Source organism: Emys orbicularis, chromosome 2 (genome assembly GCF_028017835.1).
Source record: "Emys orbicularis isolate rEmyOrb1 chromosome 2, rEmyOrb1.hap1, whole genome shotgun sequence".
NCBI lineage: Eukaryota > Metazoa > Chordata > Testudines > Emydidae > Emys > Emys orbicularis.
In genome coordinates, this window is record NC_088684.1 from 5,553,576 (window position 1) to 5,566,407 (window position 12,832).

The 12,832-nt window shown below is 47.9% G+C and overlaps 1 protein-coding gene across 1 annotated transcript; it reads left to right on the top strand.

The window, feature by feature from the left end:
• The first annotated feature begins 1,335 nt into the window (after window positions 1–1,335).
• Window positions 1,336–8,009, top strand: LOC135873423 (lymphocyte antigen 6E-like). The gene is made up of 3 exons (XM_065397895.1): window positions 1,336–1,439; window positions 6,466–6,585; window positions 7,804–8,009. The coding sequence occupies exons 1-3, from the start codon at window positions 1,388–1,390 to the stop codon at window positions 8,007–8,009; spliced, it is 378 nt and encodes a 125-aa protein (XP_065253967.1). The 5' UTR covers window positions 1,336–1,387.
• Window positions 8,010–12,832: the final 4,823 nt, after the last annotated feature.

The window sequence follows — 12,832 nt, forward strand, 5'->3', positions numbered from 1 at the left end:
AAGCTTTTGGCACAGGAATGCTTTAGTCCTTGTTAGGTATAAATAAGTAAGGAATGTTGGTACTGTTTAATGTGTTCAATTAGCTGTTTGAATAATGTATTTATGAGGTAATGTTATGTGAATCACTGGCTTTAATGAAATCCAACATGGAGTATTTGAACTGTGACCGTTGGACTCCACCTTTATAAGCTGACTTGTTTACAGTTAAGATGCTGGAGTCCCCTGGCTCAAACCGGACAGAACCAGCTTTTCCCGCCAGAACCAGCCCCCAACATTCCGTTCCCTCAGAACTCCCCCCGCCATAGAGACGATATAAGATCTTGTTCAGCGCCGGCGCGGGGCTGTCCGTTCCAGTGGCAGCGCCTGTACGGTCGGGTCTCCCCACTGCTCCAGAGCCAGTGAGAAGAACCCCACCCATCCCATAGCGAGACTGAGGAAGGAGAGGCCTACCATCGCCACCCCCACACCATGGCAAATCCACCTTCCCTGTGAAGGGTCCTGCTGCTTCCCTGGTAGTCAGCCTCCCAGAGTTTCTCCCCGCCCGCGACGGAGTCCATCCGTCGTTGGGACTCCCCAGTGGTCCTCCTCAAAGGCTCCCAATCAGCCGGAGAGTAGAAGGTCCTGGGCCTCACATCCATATAGCGTGTCCACTGCACCTAGAAATAGTAGGGAGAGGTTTCTGTATCGGGGCATCGTTTGTTGTTTTCTCGAACACCAAGGGAGGTTTTGTGGGTCTGAGCTTCAAGCTCCTAAACCAGTCACTGGTTCACTATTTGTTTATGCTTATGTTTCTCCCCGTTTTACCCAGTTTCTGTACCTCTACCCTTAATACACTTACCTTTGTTTGTACCATATCACCTCGTCTTCTCTTTATTTTCACTGTACCACACAGGGAGGGTGGGACGCGTCTATTGTCAGCTAATCTAACCGGTGACAGGCGTGGAAGAGAGTCGAGTCTGCCCGTCTGAGAAAAGGGGCTTTCCTTTTCTATTTCCCCCACCACCACCACCACCACCACCATTTCTAGAGTTTTCCCTTCGGAAGTGTTACCTTCTTCCCCTTGAGGTAACATCCTGCATTTCCTCCTCCCTCCAGACAGCAGCGGGGAAACGAAACCAAACACAATTACATTTCCTGGAGCACTGGATTCCATTAAGACTCTGAGCCTTGTTGCCTCTGGCTGCTCTGGAACTAAGAAAAAAACCCATGTGAGCAAACTCCCCTGCCCATTCCACACCCAGCCCAGCCATCAATCTCCTGTCTCCTCCCCACTAACACGCAGTCTTTCCATGCGCTGCCTTCACAGGTAAACACCAAGATCCACATTTATAACCAGCCGCCCAAGAAGCTGCTGCCTTTCTGCCCAGGCTGTGACGGCAGGCCGAAGATGAAGGCTTTTCTTCTCACCCTGCTGGTGGCGGTTCTGTGTGTGGAGCAAGGTGGGATGCTGATAATGATTCCTCTGTGCCAGACAAAGAGCCAGGGAAGCAGCTAGAAATGGGGAGGGCAGAGGGGGATTTTTGCAGCACCATTGGCAAAGATTCTACCTTGAAGTGGGAGCTGGCACTTCTGCAAACCTCCCTTTGCAGCCAGCCGCTTGGTAGTCCGAAGCAACGGCTGGTGCGTTGGCTGTCTTTTGAGCACTAGCTTGTGTGGATGTAATAAAAATAGGTCAATGCAGGCACAGCAAGTTATCTCCGTTTCATGATGCTTAGGGGGATGTAGTGCTCTGGATGCAAGAGGGAGCACGCTTCTGTGGATCTAGATTTGTGCTCGTTCCAAAGTAGCATGTCTTGAGAGGCCTAGAGGGGGCTCAGGGGGGGTGACTAGCCCTAGAGACCTGTCTAGTCATCTCTTAAAGAAATCTTTTATACGGTTATCCTCTGAGCCAGGCTCTTTTACTCAGGGCGATCAGGGCTCCTCAGCATTGCTTTCTTGCAACCATAAATTTGCAAGTTCTTCTACTGTAATCATCTAAAAACATATCTGTCTGATTATGATCCCAGATACAGTGGAGTAAATCAGGAGTAACTGCACTGAATTCAGTTAAGTTGATGCAGTGGAGCATCGGCACAAGTGAGATCAGACTCAGGCCCTGCGTTCTTACAATGCTGTAGTGGAATTCCAGTAACATTGGACGGGGGTCACAGCAGTAGGTTCTGGTTGGAAGAGCCACTATTTGATTCTTAATGGAGGATAATTTGACTCCTCCAACTCTTCCTGAGCTCATCTGGTTTTAAAAATAAGGAGGTCTGGGGCAGTTTGATACTTGGATGGGAGACCTCCAGGGATAAAAGGTGTTTGTGGAACAGGTTTTTATTTATTTATTTATTTATTTTGCTACTAAACCTAGGAAGAACCGGCTCAGTTATTAACCAATGAATGTTCACTTGTTCGAAGGTTTCCCCATTTATATTCTCCCAGATGCTGTTGTTTTTTGATCGTTTATACAAATGTATTAACCCCCTCTCTTACTGTTTACTCACATTAACATACATAAATAAATCACCCTGAGACCTGCACCAGGTGCCAAAATAAACTACAGCCTGAGCCCAAGGAAACTGACCAGCTCTAGCCACCTGGGTTTCTGGCTCAGAAATCAAGAACACTTCCAATTCCATGGGGTCCATAGTGAGAAACAACTAGTTGGTTTCTCGCTGCTCTTAAGATGATCTTAGCTGCCCCCTCTAGATACTCACTCCGGATCCCACGCCACAGTGTCTAAGCCCATCGTGATGTCAACAAAGTGGGTACAGAGAGTGTGTTATTTTTCCAGTCCCAGTCTGTATGTGATCAAATTAAGCCCAGAGCGTGAGAGAAATCTGCCGGCCCCTGTGCCTGGACAGTAGACACCCTTCTCCAGGCAAATGAGGTTATTGCAGGTAGCTTTGTCCCCAGAGCAACAGGAATATTCCTTTTGCCATGCAAGGAGCCTCTCCTGAGGAACTTCCTGTGCTTTAGCTGGCTACTCACTAACCTGCCTTGAAGACACAATGTGGTGTTTAAGTGCCAAGTACTGTGCTGTTGAAGGAGAGCAGTGGCTGCGCGGAGAACACAGACAGAGCTGGCGTGGGCAGTAACGGCTTGATCCAAAGCCCAGTGATGTCAGCGGGAGTCTTTCCACTGACTGCATTGGGCTTTGGGTCGGGGTTTGAAAGCCTTGGCCGAGCTCTGCTCTTTGCAAGGTCAGATTGCACAGGTCTTATCTGAGGCATTTCATTAGGGTTGTGTTGTATCTCACGAGTTCTTCAGCATCTCTAGTCGCTGAGCACCGAAAGCTTCTTCCCCTGGCAAATTGTTCCATTATCTGATTGGTGGCAATTGGTTTTTCCTCTTGCATTGCTTAGGTTCTTTGTTCTGTAGTTTCAGTCACTGGCTATTAGCCAGGATGGGCAGGGATGGTGTCCCTAGCCTCTGTTTGCCAGAAGCTGGGAATGGGTGACAGGGGATGGATGACTTGATGGTTACCTGTTCTGTTCATCCCTCTGGGGCACCTGGCGTTGGCCACTGTCAGAAGACAAGCTACTGGGCTAGACGGACCTTTGGTCTGACCCAGTGTGGCTGTTTTTATGTTCTTATGTGGAAATTTCTCTCCCCTCCCTGCCCTGAATAACCATGAGTCATCATGCCAAAAAGAAAAAGAGAGAGAAACAAAACTTTTAAAAACACCTATAAACTTTAAATCCCTGCTATGACTATACAAGGACATGTGATCAGACCACATGTCTCTGGACTCCATCTTGGGATGTCAGTATTTTTCCACAAACTGATCTGGGAACCAAGCTTTGAAACAAATGGTACCTGCCATATGCAAAAGGTATATAAGGCAGGGAGTGACACCATTATCTGATAGGTGGCAATTGGTTTTTCCTCTTGCATTGCTTAGGTTCTTTGTTCTGTAGTTTCAGTCACTGACTCCTGAAATAATTCCTCCCTCTTCATTACGTTTTCTATTTTTAGACATTTTTCATGAGCCTGTTGTTTCTGTTTTTGTACTTATTAGTACTGGCATTTGACTTGGTACCGTGTGACATTTTGATGTAAAACTAGAATGATAGAACATGAGCCTGGCACACATTGACTACGGCCACGTCTGCACTAGCGTGCTTACAGTGGCACAGCTCTACCGATGCAGCTGCACCTCTAAGATCTCTCCTGTAGCTGCTGTCTGCCGACCGGATAGAGCTCTCCCCTTGACAGAATTAAACCACCCACAATGAGTGGTTGTAGCTGTGTTGGTGGGTGAGCGAGTGTCCACACTAGCAGTTAGATCAGTGTAACTTATGTAGCTCAGGGGCGTGTTTTTTCACACCCGTGAGCGGCGTAAATTTTGCTGACATAAGTGGTAGTGTAGACCTGGCCTAAAAGCTGGCTCACTGATAGGTGTCACAATGTAATTATGAATGGGGAATGGTCAATGAGTGGGTGTGTGGATTACTGGAGGGGGGAATCTTCCCTGGGAAGCAGTGACTCTGAAAAAACTTTGGGGGGCCGTGGTGGATAATCTGCTGAACATGAGATCCCAGTGTGACACTGTGGCCAAAAGGGCTAGTGTGATTCTTGGATGTATAACGGGAATTTTGAGTAGGAGTACAGAGGTTATTTTACCTCTATATTTGGCACTGGTGCCACCGCTGCTGGAATTCTGTGTCCAGTTCTGATGTCCACAATTCAAGAAGAATGTTGGTAAATTGCAAAGAGTTCAGAGAAGATCCATGAGAATGATTAGAAAACCTGCCTTATAGCAGTAGACTCAAGGACCTCAATGTATTTAGCGTAACAAAGAGAGGGTTAAGGGGTGATTTGATCACAGTCTATATATGCCTATGTAACACCGACAGATCCCAGTCCTTGGCGGGTGGGATCGAATCTGGGACCTCTGGAGCTTAGTGCTTGAGCCTCTACAAAATGAGCTAAAAGCCAGTTGCCTGTTAGCTAAGGCTGTAAAGCAGACTCATTTTATCTCTCTCTTTAAGTGGTATCGGTGCCACTAGATGGGACAGAACACCACACCCAGGAGCTGTGTGGGTTACATCTAAACAGAGAACAAATACTTAATAATGGGCTCTTCAGTCTTCAAAAGAAACCGATAACAAGATCCATTGTCTGGAAGTTGAAGCTGGACAAATTCAGACTGGAAATAAGGCATAAATTTATAACAGTGAGGATCATTAACCATTGGAACAATTTACCAAGGGTCATGGTGGAGTCTCCATCACTGGCCATTTTTAAATCAAAATTGGCTGTTTTTCTAAAAGCTCTGCTCTAGGAATTCTTTTGGGGGCAGTTCTCTGGCCTGTGTTTTATAGGAGATCAGCCTAGATGTTGACAATGATCTTATGAATCTGTGAATCTAGTACAGACATTGTTTATTGTACATATTACAGGAGGTGGCAGAAGCCACAGTTATGATTCAGGGCCCATTTTGCCAGCTTAGAAACACATTAAAAAGCAGTCCCTGCCCTGGAGAGTTTACAGTCTAAAGTAAGACACAGTGTAATAAGTGGGTTGAACACACGATTGGATGGAGGCTGGGTTAGGGTTGCTGTGTTAGGAAAGCAGATTAGCCACAGAGAATTTGGACAGTTTCAAATCAAAGGACATTTTAAAAATGCACCTATAAATATATCAGAAATATTGAGATCAGTAATTGCTATGGGCAGAAACACAACAGCGTTGTAAATTGCACCTAGCTACTCAACATGAGTATTTGGAATTATGGATTATGAATTATGGATTCAGCAGGTGAGAGGAATGGGGATTAGAATAATAGAATATTAGGGTTGGAAGAGACCTCAGGAGGTCATCTAGGTTCTAGTCCAATCCCCTGCTCAAAGCAGGACCAACACCAACTAAATCATCCCAGCCAGGGCTTTGTCAATCCAGGCCTTAAAAACCTCTAATGATGGAGATTCCACCATCTCCCTAGGTAACCCATTCCAGTGCTTCACCACCCTCCTAGTGAAATAGTGTTTCCTAATATCCAAACTAGACCTCCCCCACTGCAACTTGAGTCCATTGCTCCTTGTTCTGTCATCTACCACCACTTAGAACAGCTGAGCTCCATCCTCTTTGGAACCCCCCTTCAGGTAGTTGAAGGCTGCTATCAAATCCTCCCTCACCCTTCTCTTCTGCAGACTAAATAACTCCAGTTCCCTCAGCCTCTCCTCATAAGTCATGTGTCCCAGCCCCCTAATCATTTTCGTTGCCATCCGTTTGACTCTCTCCAATGTGTCCACATCCCTTCTGTAGTGGAGGGACCAAAACTGGACGCAATACTCCAGGTGTGGCCTCACTAGTGCCGAATAGCGGGGAATAATCACTTCCCTCGATCTGCTGGCAATGCCCCTACTAATACAGCCCAATATGCCATTGGCCTTCTTGGCAACAAAAGCACACTGTAAGCCAGGAACAAATAACATATTCCTGCAAGCCTCTAACATGGGGTATGTTTTCCTTTTGCAGCTCACTCACTGGTGTGCTTCACCTGTAAGGATGCATCCTCCAACTGGGGTTGTCTGGGATCAACTATATGTCCAAGTGATGAAAACTACTGTGTGACCACGTATCTTGGTGCAGGAATTGGTAAGTTTGGGCATGTTCTGCTTATTGTCTTTCCATAGCACTTTCCCAGATGACATCCTGCTCCAGATCACTGGGTTTTCCTTCCTCCTTCTACTGGAAGGGTGGGACATTGCTGATGTGGAATTGGGGAATCACTCCTTGAAACCGAATGGCAGGAGACCTTTGCTGGGATGCAGTAAGGTGGCGGGAGCCCCCATGCTCATTAGTGAGGTTTGCACATGAGTGAATGACTGAGAGGAGGGAAGTGCAGGCAATATCAGGCTTCCTGTACACCAATGGGGGGGCTCTATATCTACCCCTCCACCACTGTCTGAAGTCCTGAAATGAGGCTCTTTACAGCCCAGTCCTGCAACTGCTCCCCAACCATGCGATTGTTTAAGCACTAAACATCTGATGTGCTGGCGCGAGGTTCCACTATTGGCATGTGCAAGTGAGAGAATTCACACGCTCCAATCCCAGTGCCTGGCTGGTTGTGCATGCACAATAGGAGGCCGGGTTGAAGCCTTTTTGGGTATATTGGTGTCTGCTGCTTAATGAGCTGTGCTGTGACCTGACTACTACCAGCTCTTTAAAGCTCTGAGGCTCAATAGCAGGAGACAGGACCCAGTCACCTCTGTGCTGCATCCCCGCAGCCCTCCCTGAACTCCCAAAGCCCTGTCCCAGCATGCAGTGGGCAGAGTGTGACAATCTGGAATGGATTCTCAGGGTTCTTCGGCTGTTCCCACGTTCTGGCCAGGAATCTGAAGGGGATGTTCCCAGATTGTCACATATGGGTCTGTAATTGCTAGTAAGAGACTAGTGCTGTTTTCATGGTATATAATAGCAGTAGTGACTTCTAATCGCTGGGCATTCACTGGCAGAGGTAAGGCTGGGAGGCTATTAACTGCTGAGAAATGGCCTCCTCCTCTCAGGATTGCTTAGCTACATCAGTACAATTACACCTCTACCTCGATATAACGCTGTCCTCGGGAGCCAAAAAATCTTACCGCGCTATAGGTGAAACCTCGTTGTATTGAACTTGCTTTGATCCACCGGAGTGCGCAGCCCCGCCCCTCCGGAGCACTGCTTTACCGCATTATATCCGAATTCGTGTTATATCGGGTTGCATTATATCGAGGTAGCAGTGTATCTCCTTTGCAGAGCTAAGGAGCTCCTGTCCGAACTCTGGGAAACATTTTAAGCTTGAGTCTCTTTCTCTTGTTTCTTTTTCCGGTTCAGGTGGACATTCCAAGCAGAGCATCTCCAAGGGGTGTGCTTCAGTTTGCCCCAGCGGTGGGATAAACATAGGGATAGCAGCCGCCGCTGTTTCCTGCTGTAGTTCTTTCTTGTGCAACATCAGCGGGGCCAGCCGCGTGAAAGTCAGCTACTCGGTGCTGGCCATGGCGATCTTGGCCAGCTTCGTTTATTTCAGAGCTGGACAGTGATCGGTCCAGGAAAAAAGAACTTGATGCCCTGAAGAACCTGCTCAAGCTTCTCCAACGAGACACCAGACCCAGCTCTGTGCAAAGCTATACTGAGGTTACCGATGGTGCCCTTTCTTCCAAACTCTCTCTCAGATCCCATTAGACAATACCTGCCCTCTTGCCATTCACAAGGAAATCCTGCTGCTGTCACTAGGTGCCCCTCTGTGCCTCTCAGCAGATCTGGATTGCTGCTCCCATGGTTTGGGTGCAGGAGGCCTGGGAAGCTCAACTGAAGAGTGCAGCCCCACTGGGGAGATGCCCGCTTGCACTCTTGACCCATCAGGAAATGGTGGATAATGTTGGCAGGGTTTCTGCTTTTATACCCGTAGTCCCAGTTGATGGGGCTGATAAAAAAAAGGTCAGGGCTCACCAGGAAATGTTTATCCCAAACCACCTCCAAAGCGGAATACTTAAACACCCCTGCCTCTTGCTACCACAGAGACATTTCCCATCCACGTCACGCTAGGGATCAGTGCCAGACTGACTGCTGGAAAGGCATGATCCAAAACCAAACCTCAGATACATTCACCCCCGGTTGGATTCTGTTTTTTGACATTGTTTTCTTTATTCTTCTCCTTGGCTGACTTTTCTTATGTAAAATGAATGCAGTGCTCACACTGTGAGCATCACACCAGAATAAACACCTTCCTGTTCTTGCCTGAGCCCAGATGTATTGTGTGACTCTTTGCTTGCTGGAAAACAGGGTGTGTGAGGTGCCCTGAGTCGAACATCAACTCATGGGTGCAGCACAACTGCTCCTTGAGACAGCTGCTCTGTGGTTCTCAGCAGCGCCGTCTCTCTTGTCACTTTTCATCCTAACACAGACCTTTACCTCCCATGCCTGCCCCCACTCCCCTCCAGGATGGGCTCTGAGGAACGAACACTTGAGTTGATTATTCACATCTTCTTCCCAGCTGTGGTACCTGTAACTTGTCCCACAGGCCAGATGCTGCCTTGTATCGTTTTACTCCCTATGACTGAGGCTGGACAGGATGAAGCGTGAGTCTGGTCTACCATAGACGTGTCATATGGGACTGGAGCAAACACTATGGGAGCAAAACCACTGCGGGGTCAGTCTGTACGTTAGATATTAGCGTCTCTCCGATTCCTGCCTTCCATCGTCAGTGAGTGGTGACGGAAAACCCTGCGGCTATATTTAAAAACAGCCATAATGAGCAAGCTCCTTCAACCCCTTGTTCTCATCCCAGAGTGCCCCCATGTGGGCAGGTGTGGTGTTGCAGGCGAGCCCTTACTTTGTTTTCCCCTCACCCAGGGTAGTGGCAAGTCCAAACAGCCTGTTAAATGCTAAAGAGCACCCCCTAGTGGAGGGTGTCATTTATTAACAGAAAAGCCCAGGCAGAACATCAACAAAACTTTCACCCCAACATCCCGGCGGGTGACGAGGTCATCTCAGTCCATGTCCCCCAACTGAGTCCCATGTTCTCCTCTACCCCGGGGTTCCCTTGGTGCCAGTCTCTGCCCTGGGGTTGTGCTTCTTACCCCTCATGGAACAACATCCTCTGGAGCCAGGGGGTCGGGGAAGTCCGTCCTCTGTGACCCTTCTCCAGGGAAAGCAGGTGATCCTTGTGAGGCCAGGCTTCCAGCCTATGTCTGGGTGACCACTGGATGAGACCAGGTCCTTTTGGGTGCCTGCAGACTGCCATCCTCTATCTAGGAGGTGCCCGTCTCCATGAGCTCCTCTGAGAGGCTGGCTGTCCCAATAGGTCCCCAGAGAGCCCTGCTCAGCCCTCTGCCTCAGGTTTCTCCTGCGAGCTGCCCTCCGCTCCACAGGAGCCTCCCATCTCCGATTGGAGCTGCCCTCTAACTGAGCATGGGTAACCTTTATTAATCAGCCACCTGGGGCAGCCAATTACCCCCCGGTGGGGCCTTCATCAGGCAGTCAGGGGCAGACTGGGCCCTGGTTCCCCATAAAGAGCAGCTAACCCTATGACACCCCTTGAGCCAATTCCCCTTGCATCTTACAATGTAGTGGGCCTGATCCTTCCTTGAATGAGTCAGGGTCTTCAGTATCGGGCTTGGGTAGAAAAGGAACAAAGAAGGGATAAATGGAGGCTGGTGTCAGGCAGTCTGTGCACTGCTGTCATTTCAGACTTTGGGGATTCTGGAAGTTGGCTACTGAGGCACCCCCAGAATACAGGACATCCCCTTGGTTGCATGGGCCCACCCCTGCCGGTGTGACCCTGTCCCTGCTGCCATGACCTCACATGCACAGGGCATGCAAGGTCATGCTGCATGGAGGACGCCATTTTGCAGGGCGTGCCACCCTGCCTCCATTGGCGTGACTTCTCACACACGGTGCATGCAAGGTCATGTCACATGGAAGATGCCATTTTGCAGAGTGATACCGGTGTGCCCTCACAAACGCAGTGTCTCTGAGGTCTCTGATGCTGGTGGGGACAGAACAGCACACTCTGCGAACAGCCTCTTTTGTGCATCCACGATGATATTGTACAAAAAGGACATGGGGTTTTATATCAGTACTAGAGAGGGACAAACCTTACAGATACAAGACTGTCCAGCTTCAAACTGGCAGAATGGCTCGCTTAGGTTTCTGTTAAAATTAATATAAATGAATTTCCTGAGTTGCTAATATTTTTGGGGGGGGGGAGGTTTATAACTACAAAAATGTAGCAATATTTTTTAACCCTTAAGTTACTGAGTTGCATTTTCAACCTTAACTGCAGCTTAATTGGGTGCCAGTTGCCTGGAAATTTTAACTCACCCCTGGCTTTCCTGACTCCTTGGAAACAATGGTATAAGGCAAAGGGTCTTCCAGGGCGGAGGCCCAGATTGGAGGAGTAAGGATAATTTTGTGGTTAAATCACTGGCATGGGACTCAGAAGATCTGTGTTTAGTTCCTGGCTCTGCCCCAGACTCCCTGTGTTACTTTAGGCAAGTCATTTAACCTCTCCATGCCTCAGTTTCCCCATACAGATGATGATAGTGGTTGAGCAGAGGCCTGTTCTCTAAGTTGTTCAAGGTAACAAAAGTCCAACTCAACCGGTTATGTAAAATTGTTCAGAAAAGTCAGTAAAAGTTGGAGACTGACTGGTACAAATTGGATCGTTTTGAGTTACAAGTTGGGAGGCGGAGTCACTACATGAGAGGAGTGGGAGGGGTGGACTGGAAAGAGTGAACGTCACCTTCAAGGCGGCCACCCCCACCATCTTGTGATGCTCCAGAACCCACCAAGACACCGTTGGACCTTCGTCATCCTGATCCTGAATGGCCTCCTGATCAGACCGAGCCAGAGAGCCATCACCATCTCCACCAGCTTCAGCTAATTCCCCAACAACACCAGGAACATGAGACTCAATCTCCTGCTGTCACCTTCCCCCTCCAATGTTATTTTCCTGAGGCTCCTTCTCTCTTCTGTTTTTTAGTCCGTGCTTTTTGCCTGCTGGCTGAGGTGGCCAAATCTACGCCAACTTTTGCAACACTGCTGCAAGCCTGTGACCATTAAGGCAAGCTGAAAGCAATGTATCTCCCTCCCCTAAACCAAACTCAGACTCTGACAGCAACAGTAGCTCCATACCATCTAAACTAACCTTTCCCCCAAGAAGAACAGCTACCACCACCTCTAAACGACTGCCTTCCAGACATTTCTCTCTGTATAAAAGGCTGCATTTAGCAGGGATATTGGTTGTTCCCAGTATTGCCAACCCGAAATGCTCAAAAATCATGAGTCAGGCTCACCAAAAATCACGAGACTGGCTTTAAAATCATGACATTATGTATGTGACGGGTTGGGTCACAGAAACCCCCTTGGGAGCTGCCACCCAATGTGCAAAGACTACCCCTGCTTCTGTTTTCCCTGCCAGCTCAGGATTCCAGCACCCTGTCTTGCTGAGCCAGACACTCCAGTCTGCTCTAACAAAGACTCAGGGTCTGAATTACTAGTCCCAAAGCTGCAAGTTTACCCGAAACCAGCTCACAGGAGTGTGCTTGTCTTTAGCACTCAGATGCCCAACTCCCAATGGGGTCTAAACCCAGATAAATCCGTTTTACCCTGCATAAAGTTTATGCAGGGCAAACTCATAAATTGTTCGCCCTCTATAACACTGATAGAGAGATATGCACAGTTGTTTGCTCCCCCAGGTATTAATACATACTCTGAGTAAATTACTAAATAAAAAGTGATTTTATTAAATACAGACAGTAGGATTTAAGTGGTTCAAAGTAGTAACAGACAGAACAAAGTAAGTCACAAGCAAAATAAAATAAAATGCGCAAATCTATGCCTAATCAAACTAAATACAGATAATCTCACCCTCAGAGATGCTTCAGTAAGTTTTTCTCAGACTGGACACCTTCCAGGCCTGGGCACAATTCTTTCCCCTGGTACAGCTTTTGTTCCAGCTTAGGTGTTATCTAGGGGATTCTCCATGATGGCTCCTCTCCTTCTCTCTTCTCTTCCACCCCTTTATATATCTTTTGCATAAGGCGGGAACCCTTTGTCCCTCTGGGTTTTCACCCACCCCCACTGGAAAAGCACCAGGTTAAAGATGGATTCCAGTTCAGGTGACATGATCACATGTCACTGCAAGACTTCATTACTCACTTGCCAGCACATACATATACAGGGAGACTCACAGGTAAACAGCCATCTGCAGACAATGGGAGTCATCAAGATTCCAAACCATCATTAATGGCCCACACTTTACATAATTACAATAGGCCCTCAGAGTTACATTTTATATTTCTAGTTTTAGATACAAGAGTGGTACATTTCTACAAATAGGATGATCACACTCAGTAGATTA